The sequence below is a fragment of the Xylona heveae genome (assembly GCF_001619985.1).
Source record: "Xylona heveae TC161 unplaced genomic scaffold L228scaffold_7, whole genome shotgun sequence".
Taxonomy (NCBI): Eukaryota; Fungi; Ascomycota; class Xylonomycetes; order Xylonales; family Xylonaceae; genus Xylona; species Xylona heveae.
Genome location: NW_017264199.1, coordinates 493,623 through 520,587, shown reverse-complemented (window position 1 = coordinate 520,587; position 26,965 = coordinate 493,623). Strand labels below are relative to the sequence as shown.

The 26,965-nt window shown below is 49.0% G+C and overlaps 11 protein-coding genes and 2 non-coding genes across 13 annotated transcripts; 5 read left to right on the top strand and 8 right to left on the bottom strand.

The window, feature by feature from the left end:
• Positions 1-1,052: 1,052 nt before the first annotated feature.
• On the bottom strand, positions 1,053-2,149 carry L228DRAFT_239608 (histone-fold-containing protein; the record flags this gene model as incomplete). Its single annotated transcript, XM_018331164.1, has 2 exons — positions 1,053-1,411; positions 1,510-2,149. 2 exons carry the CDS (start codon positions 2,147-2,149, stop codon positions 1,053-1,055), a joined length of 999 nt encoding a protein of 332 aa, XP_018187204.1.
• An 849-nt stretch (positions 2,150-2,998) lies between these two features.
• On the top strand, positions 2,999-3,098 carry L228DRAFT_t90. Its single transcript has one exon. It is a non-coding gene; the product is annotated as a tRNA-Ala (tRNA).
• Positions 3,099-3,365: 267 nt separating this feature from the next.
• Positions 3,366-3,942, top strand: L228DRAFT_156902 (hypothetical protein). The gene has a single exon (XM_018329352.1). It carries the CDS (start codon positions 3,479-3,481, stop codon positions 3,791-3,793), a length of 315 nt encoding a protein of 104 aa, XP_018187203.1. The 5' UTR covers positions 3,366-3,478; the 3' UTR covers positions 3,794-3,942.
• Positions 3,943-4,415: 473 nt separating this feature from the next.
• L228DRAFT_283790 (hypothetical protein) lies at positions 4,416-6,267 on the bottom strand. The gene is made up of 4 exons (XM_018336148.1): positions 5,874-6,267; positions 5,735-5,753; positions 5,565-5,666; positions 4,416-5,443 (listed from the first exon to the last, which is right to left on the bottom strand). Exons 1-4 carry the CDS (start codon positions 6,067-6,069, stop codon positions 4,600-4,602), a joined length of 1,161 nt encoding a protein of 386 aa, XP_018187202.1. The 5' UTR covers positions 6,070-6,267; the 3' UTR covers positions 4,416-4,599.
• Positions 6,268-6,522: 255 nt separating this feature from the next.
• L228DRAFT_239606 (hypothetical protein) lies at positions 6,523-8,149 on the top strand (the record flags this gene model as incomplete). Its single annotated transcript, XM_018331163.1, has 4 exons — positions 6,523-6,532; positions 6,594-7,150; positions 7,253-7,523; positions 7,653-8,149. 4 exons carry the CDS (start codon positions 6,523-6,525, stop codon positions 8,147-8,149), a joined length of 1,335 nt encoding a protein of 444 aa, XP_018187201.1.
• A 379-nt stretch (positions 8,150-8,528) lies between these two features.
• Positions 8,529-11,172, bottom strand: L228DRAFT_156853 (TPR-like protein). Its single transcript, XM_018329350.1, has 2 exons — positions 10,786-11,172; positions 8,529-10,736 (listed from the first exon to the last, which is right to left on the bottom strand). Exons 1-2 carry the CDS (start codon positions 11,081-11,083, stop codon positions 8,662-8,664), a joined length of 2,373 nt encoding a protein of 790 aa, XP_018187200.1. The 5' UTR covers positions 11,084-11,172; the 3' UTR covers positions 8,529-8,661.
• Positions 11,173-12,847, bottom strand: L228DRAFT_156852 (hypothetical protein). Its single transcript, XM_018329349.1, has 6 exons — positions 12,439-12,847; positions 12,299-12,390; positions 12,008-12,251; positions 11,893-11,955; positions 11,523-11,846; positions 11,173-11,472 (listed from the first exon to the last, which is right to left on the bottom strand). Exons 1-6 carry the CDS (start codon positions 12,439-12,441, stop codon positions 11,263-11,265), a joined length of 936 nt encoding a protein of 311 aa, XP_018187199.1. The 5' UTR covers positions 12,442-12,847; the 3' UTR covers positions 11,173-11,262.
• L228DRAFT_156863 (hypothetical protein) lies at positions 12,434-14,007 on the top strand. Its single transcript, XM_018329351.1, has one exon. The coding sequence runs from the start codon at positions 12,903-12,905 to the stop codon at positions 13,875-13,877; it is 975 nt and encodes a 324-aa protein (XP_018187198.1). The 5' UTR covers positions 12,434-12,902; the 3' UTR covers positions 13,878-14,007.
• Positions 13,957-14,069, top strand: L228DRAFT_t91. The gene has a single exon. It is a non-coding gene; the product is annotated as a tRNA-Phe (tRNA).
• A 494-nt stretch (positions 14,070-14,563) lies between these two features.
• L228DRAFT_269109 (hypothetical protein) lies at positions 14,564-16,710 on the bottom strand (the record flags this gene model as incomplete). Its single annotated transcript, XM_018335236.1, has 2 exons — positions 14,564-16,633; positions 16,702-16,710. The coding sequence occupies 2 exons, from the start codon at positions 16,708-16,710 to the stop codon at positions 14,564-14,566; spliced, it is 2,079 nt and encodes a 692-aa protein (XP_018187197.1).
• Positions 16,711-17,267: 557 nt separating this feature from the next.
• On the bottom strand, positions 17,268-19,655 carry L228DRAFT_269108 (OPT superfamily oligopeptide transporter; the record flags this gene model as incomplete). Its single annotated transcript, XM_018335235.1, has 1 exon — positions 17,268-19,655. The coding sequence occupies one exon, from the start codon at positions 19,653-19,655 to the stop codon at positions 17,268-17,270; it is 2,388 nt and encodes a 795-aa protein (XP_018187196.1).
• A 2,168-nt stretch (positions 19,656-21,823) lies between these two features.
• L228DRAFT_211977 (WD40 repeat-like protein) lies at positions 21,824-24,027 on the bottom strand (the record flags this gene model as incomplete). The annotated part of the gene is made up of 5 exons (XM_018329921.1): positions 21,824-22,012; positions 22,066-22,414; positions 22,485-22,847; positions 22,922-23,547; positions 23,620-24,027. The coding sequence occupies 5 exons, from the start codon at positions 24,025-24,027 to the stop codon at positions 21,824-21,826; spliced, it is 1,935 nt and encodes a 644-aa protein (XP_018187195.1).
• Positions 24,028-24,987: 960 nt separating this feature from the next.
• L228DRAFT_283784 (Zinc/iron permease) lies at positions 24,988-26,964 on the bottom strand. The gene is made up of 3 exons (XM_018336147.1): positions 26,662-26,964; positions 25,478-26,605; positions 24,988-25,416 (listed from the first exon to the last, which is right to left on the bottom strand). The coding sequence occupies exons 1-3, from the start codon at positions 26,712-26,714 to the stop codon at positions 25,230-25,232; spliced, it is 1,368 nt and encodes a 455-aa protein (XP_018187194.1). The 5' UTR covers positions 26,715-26,964; the 3' UTR covers positions 24,988-25,229.
• Position 26,965: the final 1 nt, after the last annotated feature.

Genomic DNA, 26,965 nt, shown 5'->3' with positions numbered 1-26,965 from the left:
CTCCCCTCCGTTTTCCTCTTCTTTCTTCAACATCTTCATCTCCGACCCTCTTCTTCTTACGACGATCACGCAGCTGCGGCAGAGCAATAGCAAGCGATGAGCTATAGTACCTCTTTCTTTTTCCTTTTGTTGTTTTGCTCATTATACTCTTTCTGTTCTGCTTGTCACTCTCCGGAAAGACAAAAGCGAAAATTATTCCTTTACGTAATCTTCATTCTCATTTCTTTTCTTTTTTTCTCTCCCTTTTTGGGATCCTCTGTTGTTTCAGACTCCAGATATCAAACTTCTTTCTTCTTTTGTGTAAAAAAAAAAACAAAGCGTTGGAAAGGGCCCTAACTTGATTGGGGTGGTCTTTGGAAGGAGCAGTATATATTGAATTTGGTTGCTTATCTTGATTTACTTGACTGCGTAGACTTACTAATTGGTTGATCTCAATTTGGCGGAAAAAAATTCATTGGTTGACTGAGTGAATCATTTGTTGATTGATTGCATGGCCAAGATTTATTTTAAATGGATGATTGCATTTGGTCCTTTTTCAATATCCAAAGGTGTTTGTAGCTTCAGCAGATGCTCCAATATTTTTTTTTTTTTTTTTTAAAAAAAAGAGGATGCTGAATTAAAACGTACACAGAGATAAAGTGATAAATTTGAGCTTTGGAATTGAAACTAGACCCTACGCCTTGGCTGGAAGATATAAAGCCCTGTTTCTGGTATACGATAATATAGACTATGTGTTTGCGTAAAGAGGCGTAATCAGAAAATAAATGAACACCTGTACGCGCGCGCCGTTTCAAAAAAAGAAAATGAAAAAGGCAAGAAAAAGAGACCTGGCTGTTGCTCCGTACCAGCAATCCTCTTCCGATCCGCTTCAGGGTATGCGAGTTCGTCAAATTTCTGCAGGGAAACGGGAGACGTGACGAAAGATGACAAAAGAAAGAAAGAAAGAAAGAAAGAGGGAGGAAAAGATATAAGGGAAGAAAAAAATGGCAAAAGAGATCCAAATGAAATGAGACGAGATGAAAAAGGGAGGGAAGGAAGAAGAGCAAGGAGTTTCAGAAATCATCGCTGTCTCTTCTCTTTTTCCTTCCGCCACCGCCGCCGCCTCCAGCAGCGCCGCTTGTGCTTCCACCGCCTCGTCTTCGTCGGCCGGGCTCTGCAGCAGCAGCAGCTCCACCACCGCCAGATGCCCCTTCGTCGTCATCGCCGCCGCCACCTCCACCGCCTTTGGCAGAGTCACTGGCCGCTGGCCCGTCGGGGACCTTTTCAATAATTGTGTTGAGGAAGTCGAATTGTTCGTCCTTGGCCACGGCGGCCTTGAGGTGTGCGGCGGTGATGCGTTTTGATGAGCGGCCGCGTGCTTCGGATGCGGCTTTGACGACGAGCGATATCATGAAGAGTTCGAGTGCTTTTGCTGTTTGGGAGGAATGGGGTATTAGTATTGGGATTGCTTGTGTGAATTTTTCTTCATGACGAGACTATAGAGAGGGATAGGTAAGGACGAGAACGTACAAACTACAACAGGCGTGACTTGTGCGACTTTGCCAACGTCTTCGTCTGCTTGCATGATCCGCTTGATGCGCGCGACGGGGAACTTTGTCTTCACTTCGACGTTTTCGAAACCTGGCAGGGCGGCGGCACCGGTGACGAGAGCTGTGGAATTCGCATTACTTGCTGCACCGACGCCAGCGCCAGCGCCGGCCCCAGCTCGTCGTGAGCGGCGGCCTGGTCCGGAAGGGAGCCAGTCGGCATTGCCGTGTCCGTTGCCCGCAGCCATGTGAGGATGATGAGAAAATGAAGGGTCGTGTGATGAGGAGGCTTGGAATTGGGGCCCAGACTGATGACGATGTGCAGAATGCGCAGGCGCGGGTGTATATATGGCTGATGACGGATCGTAGATTTGGTATTGTGGCGGCTGCTGTTGTTGCTGCTGTTGGTATTGGTAAGGCTGATGAAAGGCTTGGTGAGGAAGTGGTTGTTGATGGTGATGATTATGATGCTGGGAGTAGCGGTGTTGCTGCGGTTGTTGCTGCTGCTGCTGCTGCGGAATAAATGCGGATGCAGCGGCCGCCGCAGAGTCTTGCGCGAATGAGGCAGACGAGTGGTAGGCGGAGAGGTCCGGGGAGCGTGGAGCGTACGAACTATCGTCCATAACCGCTAGGAAAAGAATGGAGTTTGGTCCCTTTTTATTACTGTTTTTATGGTAGGAGTGGATCTTCGGTCAATTCACGTTAGTCGTGAGAAACTCTCTTTCGCGGGTTAGTTCGAAAACACAGTAGTAGTCTTTGATCCACACTGCCTCTCGCGTCTAACACGGTTCCGCGTCGAGTCCCCGGAACGAATGGAATTTTTTAGGTCATTCACAGATGGGATTTTGTCTTGACAAGATTGAAATGAATCTTCTCGACAACGATTGGGTATAAAAGGCCAATTCTTGAAGCGTTGCTCTTTCTCGTGCTTTCAAATGGCGGCGGCCTGAGAATCCTACGCCAATGGCAGAAAAACAGGTCGTGATTGGTGTTGAGGTATTATGCGGTCAACCGCGACGACGTAAGGGTGCGATCGTCAGGAGATGCGGTACTTTATATAAAGTACCTTAAACAAATATTTGTTGTTGCAGGTACTTTATTAGCAGTAGTTTTTATAGGCAAAGGTGCGAACGAGGGAAAAAATTGAAAGATGATCGTATCTTATATTATCAGATCAGCCTTATCGATCGAAGATCAATCAGTCTCGAGGGTAATCTGGCAAAGGGGCCCCCGGGTGAGCGTGGAGGGGGATATGATTGGCATTTATATCCGCTAACTCGCCCAAACCCCAAATTATGTCGCTATGCTTACTGGAATTCTTACCCCGCTGGGAAGGTGACGCTCAGCCTCTTGCCCAAATGCTCATCTACGGCGGATGCCGTGCCGAGAGCTTCACCGAAAGAAGCTAGTTTCATATCTGCGCGACAAAATGATTCAATTATTGAAATAAATTCAACTTTTCAACTAAATATGGGTACATGGTCTAGTGGTATGATTTTCCCTTAGCATTTCACCTTCTAAAGAGGGTAATTCAATTGGGAGAGGTCCTGGGTTCAATTCCCAGTGTATCCAATTATTTTTGCTTTTAATTATTTTTTACTGTTTTCTTCTTGCCAGCTGGCATTTTCCCCGATTTTTTGAATGAAAATGGTCGAATTCTGCACGTTGGAAATTGAATTTTGATGGCGAGAATAATCTATCGTGAAGAGAATTCTAAGTATTGTACGGTAGCCGAGAAAATCCAGCAGTGCAGGATAGCTCAACACCACAGCCAATGTCGAACGGCCACATCTGAATACGCAAGATTTCTTCTCTCATCATATGTTCAGTTGCATCCGGGCCACTGCTGCTAACACTAATATAAGCTTTACGTTCTTGTCATGAGCTTATTCTCATTTCAATCAATTGGAAATTCTGTACTGTATTACCCTAATATCTGAATTTTCAGATGCATGAAGCAATTCCTTTTGGGTTATGATATCCGGAATGACCATCTGAAATCTTTCTTTCTGCTTATACTCACGTATTTATATTGTTTGTTTCTGATATACCGATCTACGTTACTCTGTACATTTGCCTTCGTTTCACTTTACACGCCGCGGGTTGGCCTCACGCTCTCCTCGCTCCCAATCACCATCTCAACCACGCGCAAACTTATTAACCTCCAGATATTCACTCTCAGATTCGACTGCTGCCTAAGTCTTCTCCCAGCCTCTTACCCAGCTGTACCTTGGCGGCCGGACGGGGCTCTGACCTTTCGTCTATAAAATCCGCCCCTCTCCCCCCGCCCTCTTCTTCCTTTCTCTTCTTTCTCTTCATATCTTTTCTTCTATCTTCGTACGGCAGACCGACAGAGCTGAGCTTCTCTCCCGCCGATATTTATCCAACACCCGAAAACCAATACCCGATACACGATGGGTAGAGCTTAGCTTCCCCAGACGACCAAAGCCACCGGGGCTCGAATACGCGTTTATAGTCCCTCAAATTTATTTGGGTTGAGACAATAACTGGTCCGGACCTTGAAGCTTCGCTTCACTTCTGCTCTTCTTCTTCTTGTGCCGAGTGATGATAGAAGAGCTCCGGAGACAATGTCCCCTGAAAGGTGAACCGACTCAGTATGAAGATCATGTGCCGCTTTTGGAAGCCCCCGGTTACGTCCAGGTGGTTTCCTGGGTCCAGCATGGTTTCATCCGAAGTGGTCCTTTTATAACAAAGACATGTCGCTGATGGAGTCCAAAACTTGATCTAATCTGACGGCCCCTTCTTCTTTTTCCTTTCCTTTTACTTTTCTTCTCTTTCTTTCTTATTGTACTTAGAATCAATAACTTAGACTCAATTGATAGAACATCTTTTCGTATGGAACGTCTCTTGATATAATAAAATGTCTTTTCGCTGTCTATATATTACAACAATATAAAGTAAATGTTTTCCAGCTCGGCCAACTCTTTTTTTTTCCCGGTTGGGCCTGGTATCCGAGATTCCTCGCTTTTATTGTATTACAAGTGATGTATAAGAAGAACCCGTTTTCGCCATGCTACTATTCAATGCTAAAACGCCGCTATGTATTGCCGACTCATACATCGCGGATCCAGCTGTCATCTTCCATATGGCCCTCCAGTTTCGGTCCTTCGGCTCGCCAGGTCTCTACCAGTCCGGACTTGGGATCTTCGTCTGGCAACCCACGTTGCTGTCGCACACGAAGAACCTCCGCTCTGACCCGACTGGTGCACTCACGACGCAGCGCTACCGCTTCCTCTCCATACTTGAGCTCATCCGACAAGACACCCATAGGGAGGAGCTGCCCATTACCGGCATTTTCGGTCTCCTTTTCCCGCAGCTGTCGCCAACGCTCTTTAAGATCGCCAAACTTTTCCTCCATATCGACCTTTTCACCAAATGCGATCCGGACAGGCTTTCCTGTACGGGGAATGAAACGTGGGAATTCTCGTGACTCGTGCATAATTGAGTCAAAGCCTTCCACCCACATTGGGACCACGTCGGGGCAAGGGTCACTCTCGAGTATCAGTCTCGCAACACCCCACTTGAAATAGCGCATCGTCTTGTCGGTTCGCTGGTGCACCTTGCCTTCTGGGAAGATGTGAATCCAACCGTGACGCCGATTAGCATAGGCAGAAGGAGCGTGGAAGCTGTCTTCGCCATTTGTACTAAAGGTAAATTGGTTCGACGAAAAGGGATCGTTGAAAGCAAGATGCTTTTCTCGGTCCGCTGATAGAGAAGAGACAGGGGTAGGGGATGGCGACGGAAGTGACGTAGGAGGTTCGGGGGAGGTAAATGGACCACGCGAGAGAAGGCGAATGGCCTGTGTCATTGTGGGCTGGAACAGCCCTCCGAACGGAGAATGTGCCAGACGGTGTGTGGGAAGAACTTGGCCCGGCTCGAAGATTGATTTGAGTACCCTATTGTTACGAATACTCATTAATTCCTTATGCTCTCAATTATGATTCGCGCAGTTATCGGGATAAAGCGGAAGTTGCAGAAGCGCAATGTCCGTGGATTCTGCACATGAAAGGGACGTACTTGTTCTTGAAACAAATGTCATGACTTCCTAAACCCCACCGGAGATTATCAGGCACCATGTATGAGTAGGGGAGGCATCCCCATATTAACGGATCATCAAGACTGTTTAAGCAACGTAACCGTGAGCCGACGGTGCAATTGAGTCCAAGCGCATCGATTTACATACGTACACGCTGATATGATTCGAGACTACAGAGAGAAAAGCGAGTCAACAGGTCTATTCTTAAACAAATATCGAAAGTACCATGGGGTTGCGTCTCGATCTGAGAGTTCCGCCCCCTACCCTGGCTTGAGTAAATGGCAACGCACCAGTAATAAGCCCTCTTTCTCGGCGCGCAATGTCCTTGCGCTCATCGAGAATCTTCAAAAAGGGTTCAAGACCATAAATTTCCGTCTGATTAAGACCGTAGATGAACCAGCGCGAGAGCACGCCCGTCATGCCCATGACAAATTGGGACCGTATGCGCCATGAGAGGCTCGGCTGGGCAAGCTGATTCTCGGCCATGGTGGGGACAATTGTCGAATGAGGGAAAATTAGAATCTACCGCGACTGCATTGATGCCGAGAAATGAATCGAATATCAGTAAAGAAAAGACGCAAAATCTGGCCTTACGACGCCGATTGATGCACGGTGTCGAAAAGCCTCCCCTGGGGAAAACCAAAAGAGAGAAAGCAGAACAGAACGAGAACGCAGAGAAGGATTACGTTGGACTTACCATTACAGGATGGGACCTTTGGTGTTGAACTTCAGACCCGGAATTCTGCCGCCCACCATTCGCCCAAAGAAGTTTAGCTCCCGGCGTTTTATTTCTCCGCATTCCGCAGACCATCCAAACGAAGCAAACAACCTTCCACTCTTGTTTCTACCTGAACAACACTCGTCATATTTTGAAGCTTCATTTTGAAGCACTTGATATCATTGCTTGGCCGCAATTGCTGGTCACATTTCGTATGCATCATGTCGCATAGTGAGTTTCACTTTTTGTGTTCTATTGGGATCTTCTTCACAGACTAACAACTGCAACTCAGGCAAGCGCAACACATCTCTCGCCTTCTTCACCTCATACGAGCGTTCTCTGCTCAAGTCGACCTGGGGTTCACAGTCCACTCGTCTGTCGCGCGACGCCTTTCTCCCCTTCGCATCATGTCGACTATGTCTTCTTCCTTCACGCGATCCAGTGGCATGCGCCACGAACGGGGACATTTTCTGCCGCGAGTGCGCCTTCAACAATTTACTTGCGCAACGCAAAGAGATTAAGCGTCTCGAGAAAGAAATGGAGAAGAAACGCGCGGAATTGGCAGAGCAAGAGACGCATGATGAGGATGAAGCAAAACAGCGCGCGATTGAGGAATTTGAGCGCGTTCAAATGGGTCTTGAAGTGAAGCTTGGCGCGGGAAGAAAATTGGTGGGTAGAGGAGGCGGCAAAGTCATGGTCGAAGAAGACGTCGGACTAGACGACAGTCCTGCGGCGGTAGCGGCAGGGGAGAGGGGCAAGAAGCGCAAGTTCGAGCTCGACGAGGAGGAGTTGCTGCGAATCGCCAAAGAAGATCGAGGCAAAGCAAGAAAAGCGCTGAACGAAGAGAGGGTGAGTTGAAATGATTCGGCCTTCTCCTTTGCAGTTGTCTGAATATCACGCCGATATCTCATACAAGACACAGCCTCAGCTAATCATACGATATTTCAATAGGCAAAATCAACAGCCCATCTGCCCTCCTTCTGGGTCCCGTCTCAAACCCCCGAGAGCGGCAGCGGCAACTCTGCGAATCTATACAAGGTTGAAAAGCCGCCAAAGCTTAACCCCGTTTGTCCGGCGTCTGACCGAGACCGACCACACAATTACTCGCTCAAGACGCTGGTCACAGTACAGTTTACCGAAGAAAAGGATAGCAAGACGGGCGAATTACAACGAGTATGCCCGAGCTGTCAAAAGGCTTTGAGTAATAGTACTAAGGCAATGCGTGCGTATTCCCTTCCCTCTGCGTATCTTTAATCCTTCCTTTTCAGCTTTTCTTCCATGCTTCTTATCTCCAAAACTGTCATATCCAATTCCAATCTCTGGTCTTAACTAACACAAACGACCCTTGCAGTCGCCAAACCATGCGGGCATGTCCTCTGCAAGCCCTGCGTCGAGAAATTCATGGCGCCTAATCTGGCTGCGCCTTCTGTACCTTCATCCTCTGGCACATCCACCCCAGCATCGTCTGCAAACACACCATCCGCCACCACCGCCAACACATCCGATCCCCTCCGTCACCAATCACTCCTCAAAGCAAAGGCCAAAGCCAGTGCCCATGACGCTGATCATGATCGACCCCACGTTCACTGCTACGTGTGCGACGCAGATCTCGGTCCCAAATTCCCCGGCCTCTTAGGAGACACATCAACAACCACGACGAATAACGGCACAAGCCAAGCCACAGAAAATGCACCGCAAAACGATGACAATGACAATGAGAAAGATAGTAAAAGCAAGAAGAAGGATAAAATCAAGCCGGGTCTTGTCCAAATAAACTGCGACGGCACGGGATTTGCGGGCGGCGGACAGAGTAAGGTCGATAAGCTGGGCGTGGCGTTTCAATGTTGATTCATTACTTTCGATTCGACCCTCCCCGGTTGCTGCGGGAGTTGCAAGAAGCATTGTGAGGAGTAGACCTGCAATACATAGAAGGGTATAGCCTATCTTCGCGCGCATTCTGGCCAACGGTATTTGCACAAAAAAGGGATTACTGGCCTTCCGGTACAAGGGGCTTCCAACATGTATTGCTGCGATCCAGGGACCACCGGATGGACTGCACAGCTCGAGATCGAAATGAAGAGGGGAAGACGTCATTCTGTTTTCTCATGAGCTCTCGCTAATACGAGCGCTTGTGATACAACTGTTTCTTGTCAGCGAGTCTGGCCCATTTGTATTCCGTCTCTACCAACTTAACCTGGCTAGATCCTGAGCTGCCAATTATGCAAAGTCCATTCATATGTTCCATGCATTGGTGTAGCACGCAAGCGTGACTCTAGTCGCGAATCCGGAACCAACTTATCACAATGTACGTATTCCGCGGAAGATGCTGCGATTGGCAGCCCGTTCTCACCGCTTGATTGTTACATCCTACGCTTCTTGGAAGCAGGCAGCGTACTTGGATGATCTGCACCCAGCCTTTTCTTTTGTGATTCAGCATTGGAACGCATCGTATCCAAAGCCTCCTGTTGTCGTCCTTGATCCCAGCCGGTTGACGCCAGTTTGGCCACGCTGATCAGTGTTTGCGGATGCCCCTCTCCAAGCACCCTCTTCCGTACTTCCAGCACTTGTCCTTCCAGAGCTTCAAACTCTTTATAACACCCTTGCTCCCAATATATAGATGCTAGGTTGCCCATGCTGAGCAGGGTGTCTGGATGCTCCTCTCCAAGCACCCTCTTCCGTACTTCCAGCACTTGTACTTCTAGCTCTTCAGACTCTTTATAGCACCCTTGCTGCCAATATGTTGATGCTAAGTTGCCCATGGTGATCACGGTGTCCGGATGCTCCACCCCAAGCAGCCTCTTCTGCACTTCTAGGACTTGTAGATTCAGCTCTTCGGACTCTTTAAACAATCCTTGCTCTGTATATGTAATTGCGAGGTTGCCCATGCTGAGGAGGGTGTCTGGATGCTCTGCCCCAAGCACCCTCTTCTCCACTTCTACCACTTGTACTTCTAGCGCTTCAGACTCTTTATAACGCCCTTGCTGCCAATATATAGATGCTAGGTTGCTCATGCTAACCAGGGTATCAATGCGCTCCTCCCCAAGCACCCGCTTCTGCACTTCTAGTGCTTGTACTTCTAGCTCTTCGGCTTTCTTCCACCATCCTAGTTCTGTATATGTAAGTGCTAGGTTGCCCATGGTGATCACGGTGTCTGGATGCTCCACCCCAAGCGCCCTCTTCTGCACTTCTAGCACTTGTATCTTTAGCCCTTCAGACTTTTTATACCGCCCTTGCCGACAATATGTTGCTGCGAGGCTGGCCATGCTGGTCAATGTGTCCGGATGCTCCGCCCCAAGCACCCTCTTCTGCACTTCTAGCACTTGTATATCTAGGTTTTCGGACTCTTTAAACCGCCCTAGATGCCTGCAAATCCTCGCTAGGTTGCTCATACTACTCACTCTAAGGGGATGATCTTCTTCAAGGAAAGATTTGTTATCCTCCAAGAGACTTTTGAATAAGTTGTGTGCCTCCATGTACCGACCTTCGGATTCATAAAAGTCGCCAAATAATTGAGTTTCATCCATCATATCTCCGCTTCCAAGCCCGCGGATAAATTTAAAATGACGGCAATTCGCGGTACAGGCATCGAGATGCGCCAATAGCTTTTGTCTCGTGGCGAGGGGAGATTCTTCAGACCACGAATCACGAAGAAGAGTGCTCATGAGTCTAATGGCTTCCCGCAGAAACTTTTGCCTTTCACTCTTCTTCCGTCTCAGTTGGAGCCAATCACGGATGAGTGGATGAAGAGAGAAGGATGCAGCCGGCATAGTTTCAATGCTTTGCAGTAACGATAGTCGGTGCAGGCGTTCAATCACTTCCCAGAATTTTTCTTTGCGCCATTTCTCGCTAGACTCCTCTTCATTGCTTGATTCATCTTCATCTGAGTCGTATCCGGAGGTAAATATGTCGGTCCAGGGAGGAGTAACCTCGGCTTCCTTTCGATAAATACGAAATAAATATTCCCCTATATGCGAAGGCTCCAGGAAAGCGGACACAGTTAGGAAATGTCCCACTCTAGATTTGCGTTCTGCGTCCTGGGACTCAATCTGCTGAAACGACAATTCCCAGGTGGTGAATGCGCTTAGCGCTCGACTCTGCTCCGACTCTGCTATCTGCTTGTTGTAGTCCCAGAAATCTTCGCGCGTGTATTGAAGTATTTTAGCCTTTTGAACCTCGTACTCCAGGAGAAATGTAGTAAGATCAGTCCTCCTGGAAGCAATGTAGGCAGCTGCTTGATCGATTGCGAGTGCCAGACCACCGAGGCGAGTGACGATTTGCAGTCCGACAGGAGTATTCTTCTTGACCTCGTCAGCACTCATTCGTCGGAGAAGAAGTTCTACGCCCCCATCATGCAACATCGATGGCACTCGAATAAGTTCCCCCAATATACCGGTTCCCTCGGCACGGCTAGTAACAATAATCGCTCCATGTCCAGCTAGAATAGTCAGCTTGCAATCTTTTGGAAACGGAATGGGACATCTCACTTCTTGGAATGTATTTTCTCAAATCGTACAGGTCAGGTCTATCATAATTGTCGTACACCACGAGCCATTGCTCTTCCCAGCTTTCAATAGTTTCCAACACAAACCTAATTGTTGATGGCATGTCGTCGAACGTCCTTGTGACTGGCTTGTTGATCTCTGTGGCGATGGTTTCGAAGCTTCGCTCTGCAGAAGCTTCAGAGGTCGCGTCAACCCAGAAAATGCCGCGATAGCAGCCTTTGTTTTTCCTGCAATATTCAAGCGCGATCTGAGTCTTTCCCTGACCTCCTAAAGCTTGCATTACAACGACGGGAGGCACGTCACGCCCCTTATGTGGCCGGAGGAGATCATAGAGCTCATTGAGGAGATCTTTGCGACCGCAAAAATGGAAAACAGGCACGTGAGGGACTAGATGATACGTTCTCGGTTTGGCAGCTTTAACATAAATGAGCTTGCTTGTAATAGTCTGATTCTAAGATGCTAATACATACGCGACTGACGCTTCTTAATCAGTGCTGGCCCTCCCTTAACCATGTTCTGTAGAATGGAACACAAAGTTACGAAATCCTCCTCGTTAGGCGTCCCAAACTTGTTTATGGTGAAGTGGGTTCGAGGGAGGCCGTATTTATCAGACGACGTATTGATGTCGAGACAACCCGAGGATTCGTCGACAAGAATGACATCCTTTATCTGGTTTCACTTAGTATATATAAGTCTTTACATCTTTGAAGCGTACTCACTTCATCAGACTTTCCCACGATTGCGCCCACAGGTGATACCCTTTGCTCGAAGAAACATGCAACTTTCGGCATGACTTTCTGCCTAGCGGCGCGAAGGTAGCTATCGACTAGATCAACGAGCGTTTCGTCCCCTGCCCGCAAGATTTTGAGATTAGTCTCATGGACAGTCCCATCTGTGAAGCACTTCGCTGCAACCTGAAGGATCTCGCCCTGAGACATTGAATCATGCGTTCCTCGAAAAGGTGTCCCAAGAAAGATCAACCCGATTGTATATTCGTATATACTAGACCATCTCTTATTTTCAAGAAAGGCATCGAGAAGCACCTGGCAGCGGTCAGTAGAGTCCATCAATACTTGCAAACCAGACAACCTTCAGAACCACCAAACCGCCAAAACTATGTGCGATGAAGATAAGAGGTCGAGTGGGGTTGTCCTGGTGTATAGAGATTAGTAATACATGATAATCATGGCCTGAGAAATCTCACATTTCTCTTATTTGTCAGTGTCAACAGCAGCCGCTGGCTGATGTTGTAAGCTCTGGTGCTGATCGAATCTTTTCCAAACCAGTTGGAGTGGTATCCATATCTCATGATACGCGCATTTGGCACTGCTGCCGGTAGCATGTTTCTCTCCTGCAGCCAGTTCACGTAGTGCCTGTCGTCATTTGGGCCAACAGCTTTACACCAGGTGTCATCGGGATGTGCCCCCATGCCGTGCACGGCAACAATGCTGGAAGTTGTCAGGACGATCATCCAGAATTGATTTGACACCCGCACTCAAACATCTTTCCCCCGTTGGCAGGAGGATCATTTGCCATTCCATCATAAAGGACTTTGAGTCCCACGTCCTCGTCTGTAACTTCTCGTACCTAAGGTCTGTTCAGCAGTGTCCATCTCGAGTCTTGATCGAAGCCTACCATGATGTAGAAGATGAGACCTTCTGTGTGCAGTATGCTTGGGCGCCGTAAGATAGTGTTCCAAAGAGCGAAGCTGGAGTGGCGAAGAGAGGTATTTAAGAGCAAGTGAACCCGCAGGCGCTCTTACATTCTCATGAAGTGGGGATTGTGTATGCTGCAAGGCTGAAACAACATGCTAGCCCGAAAGCTTTGTACCTTGTATTGTCAACAACTACGGAAGGCTGAAGCCACACATCGTTTCTCAAATATGTCACCAGTCATGTTTAGCCATTGTTCCACAAGGACTCTCCTACACGCTGTCAATGCTGCAAGGCCTGGCGGAACTTTTGAATCTCATTGCCAGCGCAGCCTTCGGCGGATTGGGTTCCGCCGGAAAGAAAGAATAGATGGGCGAAGAGCGAAGTCTACGAGAGTGTTCTGCACCCGCTGAATCACTTTAAATCACCTATCTCTTATTGTGCACGATGCTATACTCCCTCCCTTTCGTAAAATGCTACCAGCTCTGCAGTGATCTCGACGATACAGCAACCCCGAGCAAAGTGAAACCCACCACAACACTACCGGGTCATCCGTACATCAAACTCGACACTCCTTCTATCCTGAGAAGCTTCCTCGAGAAGGAGCTTTATGCGAGGGATCTCGAGGCCATTGCGCCGTATCTCTGGGTGATGTCGACTCAGTCCAGTTCCAACATCAATCCGTTGCATCGACAAAAAGTCAAAGGTCGTGAGATTGTCGTTACGGAGGATCCTCGCCTACATCTGGTATGGATCCACGACCGAATCTTTATTAAGCCTCTGCCTCGTTATCTTCTTTCGTACGCATTTTGGGACTTGTTCCTTTCCGGCAAATCCACTGAACTCGGTGACCTCTGCGCTGTCTTAAGATCGGCAGCCCTGGGATACTTACGGACGTACCGGTATTTGATCCAACATGAAACCGACTTCTTCATTGCCCAACAAGAGCACCTACGTCTGGTCCCGAAAGATGTGGACTGGCCAAGATTCTGTGACTTCATATCGGAGCTCGACCGCGTCCGGGACGTTGATGTCTCTGGTCGATATTGCTACGGCGAGATCCGCCTTTCTCGGCTCAACTTCTACGCTCCCTTCTTGCTCCGGAGGTTCTACTATGAACAAGTCCACGGCCAATATAGCGACATCTTTGGAAGATTTTATGGCCCGGTTCTCTTTGTCTTCGCGGTAGTTACTACCCTCCTGAACTCCATGCAGGTGGGTATGGCCGTTGAGCAGGTGTCCAGCGAACACTGGGTGGCTTTTTGGACCACCTCTCGCTGGTTCAGCATCCTGAGCCTGACTGGGACAGCACTCATTGCGCTAGCCTTTATCCTTTTGTGGATGTTTATATTCATTGATGAATGGATTTACGCCATCAAGTGCTTGAGAAAGAGAAGACGAGAAGAAGTATGCTGCACATGACGGGACAACAAATCGTTCGTTACGCTCACTTCTAACAAGAAATCTGTACAGAGTTATTCGGATGGTTATCTTATCGCCAGTCGTCTTAGCTCAATTGGGAGAGCGCCAGACTGAAGCCCAACTTCTGTCCAAAACGCGCGATGTAAGTCGCTAGTTATCTGGAGGTACTGTGTTCGATCCACAGAGACGACATTTCAATTTTTTGGCCCTCAGGGCCCTTCTTTTTTTGCCCCTCGACCGCCTCAACCGATTAGACACAGATGAGCAGTGTTTTGCAGAGTTCAGGGGGGGGGAACTTCCCGTCTCAGCATTCTAGTAACCCAAATATTTCTGGCACGATAACCTTTTCACGACGACCGGGAAGAGCAGGTTTGGCAAGCCCAAACCTCTCTATACCTCTAACTTATCTTGGATCCTTTGAAGACGTTGATGAGGCAACCTGAATTCAACTTAGAAAGAACGGGATTTGGATGATTAACAATTTGATTGCACCAGTAAATGGAGCCGCGTCGACCATCCAAGACGTTGCAACCCAACACATTGTTCCATGAGAATCCCAACACTGCTAAACAAACTTAGAAATGATATATAAACACAATTTTAAGAAACGATATATATATTAAACTTTATAATAATCAGGGTATCACAATTGACAATAGAACAAACAATTCTTTCTTTTTTTTCTTCTATGAATCATTCTCTTCAGAAGCAGTATTGGCCTCTTGGCTTTCACTTGGAGGAGGCACAGAATTCTCCGCGGGGGCCTCCTGCGTGGCGGCCTCGTCATTGAGAGGTGCCTGCGGTTCTTGCTCTGCCTGCTCTGCCTGCTCTGCCTGCTCTGCCTGCTCCGCCTGCTCCGCCTTTTGAGTATCCAGTGACTCTGATGTCAGCGGTGCGTTGGGACCGCTGGGACTTTCTTGTCCTTGGCCCTGCACAGCGCCAGGCGCAGCGGGTGCTTCTTGTCCATCGACACCATCTTGACTTGTGGGTTGATTCTCAGTCTCAGAAAGTACTTCAGGTTCCGCTTTGGGTTGAGGTTCAGGTTCAGTTGAACCAGCCAATTGGGATTCCAAGGACTGAGAAAGAGGAGGTGGCGTGTGCTCGATCTCTGAAGCTGGAACTGCGTCATCGGGAGCTGCGTTTTCGGTCTCGGTTTCGAGTTTGGGCACTTCGGCCGAAGGAGTAGCTTCAACTTGTTGGTGAGGCTCTGGCTCGAGATGTTGCTCAGGCCGTTTTTCGGGTTGTGGTTCAGGTTGTGATTCAGGTGCAACCGGGGTTTGGACCTTGCTTGGTTCCTCCGCTGGAGTTTCCGATTGATTATCGACTGGCGCTTCGGAAGGAGGCGTGGGTTCTGGTTTATTTGCATCATTTGAATCAGGCGCAGATGTTAATTCTGCTGGCGTGCTCTCTTCAGGCTTCACTTCTACTGGCTCCTCTTCTGCTGCCTTAACCTCTGCTGGTTTCTCTTCCGCTGGCTGCTCTTCTACGGGCTTCTCTTCTAACGGTTTCTCTTCTGGCTGCACATTTTGCTGCTCGTCGTGAGAGATCGAAGGTTCTTCCGCGACGTTCGATGAATCCTGAGGCCGAGGAAGCTCTGGCTCATTGGTCTGAGCGACAGACTGCTCTTCCTTAGGCGCCTCTGCCTCAACTGCAGATACCGACTCTGTTCCTTGAGCATCCTCGGGCTTCGGTTCCAACTCCGGTTGCACACTTGGTTGTTCCTGCACACTTGGCTGCTCATCTTTCAAATCTGACGGCGCTTCCGTAGCAATAGATGGGTCTTGATGCTGAGCAACGACGGGCTCGTTACCCGTAACGTCAGGCTTATTCTCAGTGGAAGCCTCTCTTTCATCAGCGCCGACTTTAGTGTCCTCTTCATCGTCTTCGTCTTCGTCCATTTTCTCATCTTCATCATCAGCCTCGGCCTCGGGGAGGTCCGCGGTGTCGGACATCGGGACATCTTCATTTTCTCCATCCATCCCTGCTGCTGCAGAGCCAGTATCTTCGCCAGAATCCATGGGCGTTTGAGCCGCTGATGACTCGTCCGCTCCTGCTTCTTTATTGGCGAGAAATTGTACTTTTCTCTTCCAATTCTTCGGCTTCCTTCGAGGCGGCATAGGCTTTTTCCGTATCGGCGTCTCTGTGCCTTGCGCAGCACCACCATCTGCGCCGAAGCCAGCACTAGCGTCTTGTCCATCCGTTGTAACAATCTCTTCTATGACTTCGCCATCAATATTCTGCCCATCCGTTACCACCATGTCAATGACATAAGTATTTCCATTCGCGTCGACTTTTCGGATTTTCGTGCGCTTCGTCACATGCAAGTCACCGTCAGCCAGCGTGCCAATCGGTCTTGACGACAGGCCCTTTCTCTTCTTTGCCAAAAATTCGGGCTCTGGTCCTTCTTGACTGCGAGGCACTGCCGTCCACCGCTTTGCGACCAACGTCTTCGCTGATTCGTCCTCTTGACCTTCGGTACTGCTCTCCTGTTCTTTGTCCGCCTGTTGTGCAGGAGGTTGGTTCATTGTGCCTGCCCGCGCAGCTTGAAGTAGTGCTCTGCTCATGGGGCTGAGCAGATGCGATTCCTTTGGCATGGGAAGCTCGAGTTGTAAGTGATGCGGCAACGTCGCTTCCATTCTTGCTGGCGCGCCGACGCTCATGGTTGTACGGCGCCAGTTTCGAACAGGAAGTCCTTCAAAAACATCGTGGTCAATCTGGCTCCGACCAGAGCGGCTTGATCTTCCACTTGGGCGGTACTGCGATATTCTATTAGTTTGGGCACTGTGAAGGGACGCGTTCATCCTGCGATCTAAGGCGTACGTACTGGAGCCATCGTAAATACCGACAAGACTGAAAAGTCTTGCAAAAATAAGCTATATAGGTTGCGCTGGAGAGCCTGATCGCGGGTCCAAAGAGGGTATATTGCGAAGCTACTACACTGTACGTATGTCGGCTTAGTCGTGGGGGTTGGCCAGTTAGTCGCCCTTGCGGTCGTGGTACGAGGCGCGGGTCGGGTGCGAGTGAGCGCCACCACGGATTATGTAATACACGCATAGCCCGAACTTGTCCTGTGAGTTCGAGGCGCAGAGTCCTGGCAGGCTCGAAATTGTTTACAACTTTTGAGCAAGTCATCCGACTGCAGCACCAAGCTTTTTCATTAATGCCATCATCTTGTATATTATTACTTTTCAAGATTGAAGTCAAAAGATGGGGTCGTTTCATTGTCATGAAAGAATTCTTGATTCGATCGAAATTGAATACAGTACGAAGTGGTATCAAATGCAGACCTGCCGCTAATAGAAAAGCAATATCTAACGCCTGTTTTTATGCGTCCATGGCTCCTCCAAAGTATAGAAGAATCAAACCAAATTTTGCTGTAGAACCCGATTTTTAGCTTGAAGCAAAGCATCGTTCGGTCGAATCGGCATTATTGCCCCACCAATTCGGCATCTTAACCTGCTTTCCTGCACCAAAGAACAAGAAAATGAGCAACATGTTGAGGTTGAAGGCGGCATCGAATGCTGCAGCAACCATGTAGTTATACCTTTTCCAGAATTGGAAATGGCGTCTATAAACCCAGTACATGACCACGAAGCCACCAATAATTGCAGAGGTATAACCCGTAGACAAGTTACCATAGAAGACGGACATTCCGGAAAAGAAGATGGTGATGTTCCACAGGTCAAACCGCGCGCGAGGGAAAACGCGATGAAGGCCGTAAAATACGAACGGAGCGAAAGCGCCGACGAGGAACGCCCAGGGAAGAGGAGCAAAAAGAGCCTGGGAGAACATGCGCTTGGGTCCAATGACAGCGTATTGAACGCCGAGAGTATTGGAGCTCTGCAAGGCTTGGCCAGTCCATTGGTGTAGCGGGTCGGGCTTGGCCCCAGAGATGTAGTCGCGTTTGGTATTGAGCACCCAGCGGATAACGCCGTAGTTCATGGGAATGCCTAGAATTGTCCCGAAGACCTGAGAGAAAAAGACTGTTCGCGGAGGCATATGCATGTAATGCCCGATCTTCTGGTCCTGAAGCATGTACTGAGCACGATACCATGCGTCTCCGGCGATAGCACCGTAAGTGGACGGCCCGCAAGGGTGGAAGTGGTTGCCGCCAGCGGGGGAGTGTACCATGAGACCGTAAATGAGTTCATTGAAGGATCCGATTGCGACCTGGTAGTTGGATATGGCGTACAGCCAGCCCATAGGAATGACAATGACGATGCCGGTCGCGAGAGCGATGAAGAACGTCCAGAGCGGGATAAAGAAATAGCCCTTGGCCAGACAGGTGATGATGATAACGAATGCAACCGAAAACAGCGCAAAATACCACCAAAAGGGGACTTCCTTGTACGCGCGCTGCAAAACGTTTAGTCTGTCGTGGTACTGATGGTTGATACCTTCGCCTTTGTTCCGGTCGCCACGGATGCGAGAGTTCCAGAGGCGTTTGGCATTGACGCTGAGGTTGGCGAACCCAAAAAGAATGATCCATGTAAATGCAGACGGGATCTTGGCGTAGTCAAAGAATGTGTTCCAGATGTACTGCACACCCATGTAGATGGGGCCATTTTCGGCATAGGCGGTTTGATTAAGAGTATAGTCCGGATTGAGCACTTCGAGAACGGGATATTTCGTGCCGTTGGCGGTAAGGAGTTTGTTAGACATCAATCCTTCCTTATAGGATCCCAAGTTGCCCCATTTCGCGGCAGGGAGGAGAATCCAGCAGTTGAATACGAAAGCGCAGAACAAGACGACTTGCGTCCACCATGGTGTAAGCATGATAGAAGAGCCATTCCAGTTGATATTTGACCAGTCCAGAGTCAGATTCAAAAACCCCATGCCGCTCATGCCTGAGCCCATAAAATTTGCAACCTTGTCGTGCGGCGCGACCCAGCAGAGGAACGCAAGTGACGAGAGGAAGGGAAAGACGTATTCTGGCAAGAATTGCCAGAGTGTCATGCCGAGAAGTGAGAGAAAGAATACAAGCATTTGGCGCCGAGCAAGAGGAGAGGATCGGTCGACCTTGCGGAAGGTTTCGAACAGAGTGGTCTGCATCAAAGCTTGTGGCCAAATGTAATTGGGCTCGTAGAGAAGAAGTTGACGAGCAATAGCCGCAAAAGCATATCCAATCCAGGTAATGGCAAACATGAAAAAGATTGCAACAGCTGGATGGATCGTTTCGCCGTAGAAAAGCTCGGCCATTGAGATGGGAGCATATAGGAGATTATAGTTGGCACCGGATGCCGCAGTCAAAGTGACCAGAACATGCTCTTTGATGCTCCACGGCCCCGGGTTTAAGCTGAAGGAGTACTTCGTAAAAGGGACACGGATTACCCAATTGGGGAGAACTTTAGCCAGGAAATGCCCGACGTAATGGCAGGCAATTTGAACAAAGAATACCGAGTAGGGAGCTTGAGTCGTACGGAAATGGCTCATCTGCGAAAGAAATGCACCAGGAACGACAAAGATGATCGAGAGGATGAAATAGCGGAAAGTAATGGTAGGGAGCGTCGGATCGTCGTCGAGGCTGACGAGCTGCCGAACCTCGATAGGGAGAGCAGCTACCTCAGGGTGATCATGACTCTCCTCCTCAATCTTTTCAAACTCGCCACCTGCAACGCTCTCGTCGACGTTGGGATCGACATCTTCTTTTGCTGGATTTTTGACCGGCAGTGGAGGAGCAGCCACGGCAATTCCATCTGCATCTACTGCATGACCGTTGAAAACAGTTGAAAAGCCATCGTGGTTGGACTCGCGGGTGCTCTCGTGGGAGAATCGCATGATGATACCAGAGACGCCTAAGACGTCTTGAAGTCAAGTGTGATCTATCCGCGGGATGAGAGAAATAGCCTCCGTAGGGCAGAAACGGAGGTATTCAGTGGGGCAGAAAACAAAGAATCAATGAAGACGTCGGCGAAAACAGCAAGGTGTCCTCGTCCTTGTCCGCGAAATGATCGCGTTTCAAATCAGACTCGCCGCAATCAGAAAAATGTGAGGTGGCACGAGAGAGAACTCAACATTTCTTCTCACCCGGATGAAGAAGGGTATTTGGGCCATTCTGTCAGCCATATTTGCCTCTTGATCTGACACGAGTTGCGAAAGATGTGCACAATGTTGTAAATCACGACATCGACACCAAAAGTACCCAGATACGCCATTCTTGCCTGGAGGAGTTAGATTTGTCGGAAGAACAGCAACGAATGTGTCAAAGAAATGAAAACAAGACTAGGGTCTCCATGTTCGGATCCCAGAGAATGGACACTATGGGTCCGCCACTTGGGACCAGTTCTCCGCTTTTGACCTTTCTGATACTCTGTCATGCTTAATAACCTTGTTTTAGTACCCGTCAACCAGGTCAGTCAGTTTTGCTTTTCCATGCGATGGCGATCACGCAAGAGAAGGCGCACTGAAAGTGGACTATCATCCTCGTGTTTTTCATCTTTTTCATCATGAGGCCCACAAAATCGCCGAGACTGCTGTCGCCAGCGCCCGCTGCCGAGCCAGCTCATGCCAATTACATGCTGGCATGCCGATCCGTCTTTTCTCGAACCTTTTCGCCCCTGCCCTAGTTCTGACCGGATCTTCCACGCCGTTCCAACCTAGTCAAAAAACCTTTCCCGAGCCCTTCCGTAGGATCGGATTGAATTGACTTGCCAATCACAATTCCCAGATTCGTCCCGGACCGTCGTTTTTCAACAAATCATGCCGAAATGGCCAAAGAGAAGATGGCCGTGATCTCATATACTTAGAATCAATCTGGAAAAACGACATGATATTCGATCTGATAATCCAATTTCGGAATCAATGACTTCCTTTATTTGTAGAGCTCTCCCCACGTCACCAGATGGTCGTGGGTTGGTGCTTGTGAGTGTGAGGTTTGGGAATACAAAATCGACCGTTGCGCGCTTAGATAAGATTGCAACGCGAAAATCTTAACAAACCTAGACGTCAGACGGGTCGTCCAATATCTTGACTTGGATTGTGCAGAAGATATGACTATGTGATAGCGAAATAGAGCAATCTCTCCCTTAACTAGATGATGATGCCACGGCCAAAGCTGTTCCTGTCATAGACATAGGTAGACAATTGAGGCCGCACCAGAGTAAACTAGACTTGAAATGGGGCGGTTAAACTCAGACGGTAAGTTCGGGGAATGATGATTGATTTATTATTGTGTTTTCTATAGTCATTATGAAAAATTACATTCAAATGCAACTCGACACAATCGAGAAGACAGCCATAGCAGTCATCATACAATGTTAGAATTGTTTTTCGTATTGAAGTCTTTGAAGTATTTGATTATAACACTGCAACCATATCTCGGCTCGCTGGTTTTCGCCCGCTTAAATAAACTCAACAATCCGTGGAGATTTGTCGTGGGAGAACACAACCCAGCAAAGCAACTTCGAGCAACGTCGGAAATTAGCACTATGGAAGACAGGAGAAAAAAGCCGCGCGTCAGATAACATGCAACGCGCCTTCCGTGGAAGATATAAATTCCATCATCATCATGAACCATGCGACAAATAAACAGAAAAAGCAAACGAAATAGCAACGCCTCCGCCAACGCTGTCATCAATTTAAAGCATCAAATGACTCCTGCACTCCCAGAGCAGTTCCGCCCAGATGTGATGTCGAAGATATCAATCAATAAAAGCACAATGGCTCGCCATATCCCACCAGGTCCCGCCCGTGAACGATAAATGACACTGCATGGACCAGCCATGAGGGACAGAGGTCCGGCCACTCCGTTACGTTAAAAGAAATGCAAATATATGTGTCCAATGCCACTTAAAGAGTTCGAGATCATATTCAACCGAACGCCTCGCGCGCGACAACTCCCAGCCCGACTCAGGCGCTCGCTTGAGAATCATGAAGATAAGGTATGAGGCTTACCACTTCTCGTACGATGACTACCGGGCTTTTGTCAATCTGTCATCCTTGTCTCATCATGGATCGATCGCACCCTCCATTGCGTCGTCCATGGTCAAGTCTGTCGGCGCCGTCGTCGACGCTTCAACTTGCTCAGCCATTGGCTCACCCACATAGTCTGGCATGGTCTGCTCAGGGGCACTGACCGGGCTTCGCGAAGAACGATCCTCCTGAACCACTTCCTCTGGGGGCGAAAACGACCACACCTAGATACGGTTTAGTACATTTGGGTGAATGAGCTTCTAGCGGAGACATTTACCTCCATAACGGTTCGCTGTTGACGGGAGCCCATAATAACGGCCTTTTCCTCTTCAAATGCGACACGCCAAACTTGTTCTGCAGGGGTTCCAAGCTCTCGTACAAGGTGGCCCGTTTCCATGTCCCACACCTTGACGCGGCCATCGCTTCCGCCGCTGACCACCCGAGCATCATCAAATTGCAAACTCGTTACACTGTTGTCATGTGCAGCAAGCCGATGAATGGGTGCCATTTTTCGAAGGGACCAGATTCGCACAGAGCCATCCGAACCACCGGTAACAAGGGTATCACCTCGCATTTGAAGTTGGCCAACTAGTGAGGTGTGGCCTTGAAGAATTGCCTGACATTGACTGTTTTCATGAATCAGACCAAGTTCTTGCTTCGGTTGTGCTAGAGAAGACGCATGTCAAGACGACTCACCCACTGGCAGGATCCCAGACCCGGACACTGGTGTCAAGGCTTCCCGTGACGATTCGTTTACCATCAAAGGCAATGGCGTAAATCTGACTAAAATGACCAGTTAAGACTCGGAGGCATCTACCTCCAGAGATGCTCCAGATGCGTGCGGTGGTATCATAACTTCCAGAAACAACTAGATCCCCATTGATCTCCAAGCAGCGTACACTTGCCTGATGTCCGATCAGAACATTTTTGCAGACGCCATTGACGAGATCCCAGATCCTCAGAGTCGTATCGCGTGATCCAGAAATGGCTGTGTTTGCATCCGACATTTTTAAGCATCGAACGGTCGACGTGTGGCCACGCAGCGTATGAATGCTCTGTCTAAAAATTTCGGACAAATTTCCATATTAGCACATCACGACGCGCCAAAGGATCAAACTACGGAAATTCCTCACCCTGTTGCCATATTCCAGACTCGGACATCGCGGTCGCACCCACCACTGACCAGAATGTCGTCCCATGGCACCATGGCCCATACACCCATGACGTGTCCCTGCAGAGTCTTTTGATTATTGCCATCGGTATCAAATACGTGTATCTTGGCGTTGTCCAAGGCAGCCACAATATATTTATCTGTCAAGTGGAGGCTGGTCACTACCCCTTGATCGGGCGTGATGTGGCGCGATACGGCAGTTCCGCCCGATCTCCATGCTGTCTCAACCATATAGCGTTGTTTAAAATGAGATTTGTATGAAATTGGCCGAATCTTGCTGATGGCGCTCTTTGCAGTATTGGTATCGTCGAGGCTATGACTAGGGAGGTCTGGAGTGCTACTCGAGGGCCCAGTCCATGACGGGTCATACGAAGCGGATCGAGGAATGTGAATATAGGGCGAAGGCCGTCCAGGAGCGCTTGAACGGGAACGTCCATGATGCATGCTGGATTCCTGCGATAGCCGACGATAGGCATGTTTGTCACATAGATTCTTCCAGGTCATGTCATCCGCGAGGAGCTCATGCCATCGACGCGATACCTGTGAGGCTCGTGCGAGGGTTTTGGGGTCGTCAATAAATGCCAGAACCTAGTTAAACTATGTCAACGAAACCAAGGTCTGCTTTCCCCAATGTTTTGATGCGCATCGCATGCCACTCACCCTCAAACATAGCTCAGTAGGCAACGCCTGAAATGGATCTCTCTTCAATCGAGGGCTGACAAAGCTGTGAACGAAACTAAGAAGCTGACTGTTGCACAAGTTTAAAAGCTCGGCCAGAAACCGCTGCCGCTCGGGACCGCCTAAGCCGCTAAAATGGGCTCGAGCGTCTTTGAGAAAAGCATCCTCGTTTTCTCCCGCGTTGCTCCAACTCGGAGCACGTTGATGGGGGGTAGGGCTCGGCGCCGGAGTAGGCGGAGAAGCGGGTGCCGAAGGAAGCAGATTGTGGGGAATAGCTGAGGGGATTGCACGGCCAGGGGTGGTGAGTGGACGCGCATGCGGGAAGGCGGCCTTGTCTCGGGAGTTGCGTGAAGGCGAGGCAGCAAACGATAGAGGGGTCGCGCCAGTCATCTGAGAGATATATTCGTCGTTGGACTCGGCGAGTGAAGCACGTCTCTCAGCGATGCTCATCTTCTGAACATATTGACGGTCCATGATGAACGTCACGCAAGCAACTGCAAGCGCCGTTTGGGATGGCAAGGAGGTAGTCCCTAGCGTTCCAGCGTCGACCGCCTACCTGAAATCCTCTCTCTCTCTGCGTATCAAATCTCGGAATTGTGTTTCTTGGATTATTGTGTTGATAGAGGGAAGAGAGGAGGTGACGACACCTAAGCAGGCGGGCTTCAGGAACAACAGATCGGGTAAGGCTGGGAGAAGGAGGGCGTGACGTGCTTGGCGTAGAGGGAAGCAGAAGATGAGAAACTCAGCCTGCCGCTAAAGAAATTCACCACGTCGCAGATCGAGGAATAAATTTGTCAATCATAACGAAGATAATAAGTTGTTGGAAATGGAAAAGTTTGTAGGAGACGAAATCGTCGATCGAGAGAGTTGCTTAGATGAGAGAGTAGGATTGGGGGGGATGAGACGGGGGAGCCGCCAAAAGTCGGGCAAAGGAGCGCTTCGGGAGCGGGAAGCAGGGCGTCTGTACTGAACCAAACTTGAAATGCTATCCAGTACCTTTGAGATACCTCCTATCGTAAACTGATGTGGAGACCGAAAAGGTACTTTTGGGGTAGTGCAACCCCAGAACAGAGGGGGAATCGGCGCAGACGCCGTCTCTCGCTTCAAAGTTGGGGAAGAACCTGGCACGAATACGGTAGGGGACTGGGCACTTGCGGTTATTGCTCAATGGATGATGATCATCTTCATGATTTTTACAGCAGATAAGCTGTTGATTAAGACAATCGTACCTTTATTAGATTTCATGCAGACTTCGTTGTGTTCTTCCCATACACGTTTGGTGCTATTGCAGCTGCGCGAACGGTCGTCTACAGATAATCAAAGTATGAGAAGTGTGTAAATCATTCTGTTGGGTCGTTTTTAATATAAATGATTATAATCGAAAATAAATAGTTTAAATGACCCATAAATGTCCTCTACCAGATGCTTGAAAGGATTAAGATATGGGAAGAGATGAGCCCGACTTTCTGTTGGATATGCTCCAGTAATCCCAAACGCCTCCAAGCACGACCTAATCAGGTTCATACGCCTTTTGTCAGTGACATCAAAAAAGACACCAAAAAAAGAAGCCAAGTCATAAAACATTGCAGACTTCAATGACCATGGCCAAAGAGTTGCGTCACTAGAGGCAATAGCATGCCTGCAATCGTTGCAAAAAGATCTCGCATGGCCGGCCCCCGGCCAGGACGAGACTCCGGAGCATGTCCATCGCCGAAACCATTTGAAGCCTCAGTCGGGTTGGCAGACTGTACCTCTTGCATGGTGTGCATCGCAACGTACCTAAATGGAACGAACTAATTAGTTGAGAATCCTAGATTGCTTTTGTTCGGGAATCACTCACAAGAAGGTGCCCGCGGAGAAGAGAAGAAGGACGCCAGTCCACCATTGTGTACCCTGATCACCGCCCATGATACCTCGTCCTAGCAATTGAACAAGCGACCAGGTCCCCAAAGCTCCAAGGGGCGCCGCGAGAGAAAATATGATAAGATGTGTGCGCGCTTCCCTCTTGCTCCAGCCCTCGCGAAGAAGAACCGAAGTAAGACCAAATGCTGCCGGCGCCTTGTGGACCATAATAGCCACAAATATAATGAGGCCTAGTTTGGTGCTGCTAATTGAGGTAGAAGCTCCGAGGGCAATGCCATCTGCCGCAGCATGAATGACCAAGCCAATGGTAGTCGATAAGCTTCGAGTTTCTGCCATAGTGCTGTTAGACTGAATGAACCCTTCTTGTTCCTCGCCGCCGCTCGGAGAAGCGGACCGGTGAAATCTTTGAGACAAGTTATCTAAAGAAATGTGATATGGTCGTTGTTGAGAATGAGAATGGCCAACTGCATGCTGCGGCAATTGATCGATGAGATACATGAGAATGAATCCAAGGATGAGAGCCACGCCAACCCACACATGTGGCTCGGGCATGGATTCGTTGTGTTCCTCTTCGCCGTGCTGCTCATGCGGAACAGAGTCTGGCGCAGTCCCAGAAGGAACATCGGGCGCAGCCGAATCAGGTGGTAGCTCTGCTATCGAAGCATGTCCATAGTCCTGACTAGAATCCAGGCTTTCTTTATCACCTGGTGTGACTGGGCCCGGACTGCCGTTGAAGTCTTCCGGTATGACCGGTCCAGGTGGTGCTTTGAAGTCTTCCGGCGCTGCCACCGACACATCGTCCCGCTTTCCCGTAATTGGATGGGTTTGCGAAGGGGAAGTCCAAAGCGGCGATTCTACATCCACTGAATGGCCTTTGTTTCCCATCCATCGCCATTCTACTGGATTATGAGGAGCAAATCTTCGAGTCAAAGAGTGCGCATGAGCATGAGTTGGAGAACTGGCACTGTAGAGTGTTTCAACGCCTTCGGGGATAATCACTATCAATGACGTGCCAACCAAGACACCCATGCCAATGGTGGAGATGAGACGAAGTTGCGAGGGTTTCAATGCAAAGGAAAGAGGTAATGAACCGGCCAGGAATGAACTGGAAGCATTTATTAATTCAGGTATCTTCTGGTTGTGCTAAGATGAATTTCTTACGCAATTGCCATGACAATGCTCAAGCTGAGCAGCAAAAAAATGCCGTCAAGCATCTTGAGAGACCTATGAGAAGCCCAGAGATGTTGATTATGACCAGAAGGGAGAACTCCGCAAGTGAAGGTCTATGTATAGCTTGTTCAGAGGACGGCTGTAATGAGCTCAATACATGGTAATATACCCTCCGACATCGAAGAAGAAGGAGAAAATGATGGTGAAAGGGAGGCAAGGGCCTCGTACATTAAAGCCTAGCAGATCTGTCCTCCCCTGGGAGTTCCAGAGTGTTGGGAATCAAATCAGATAATGA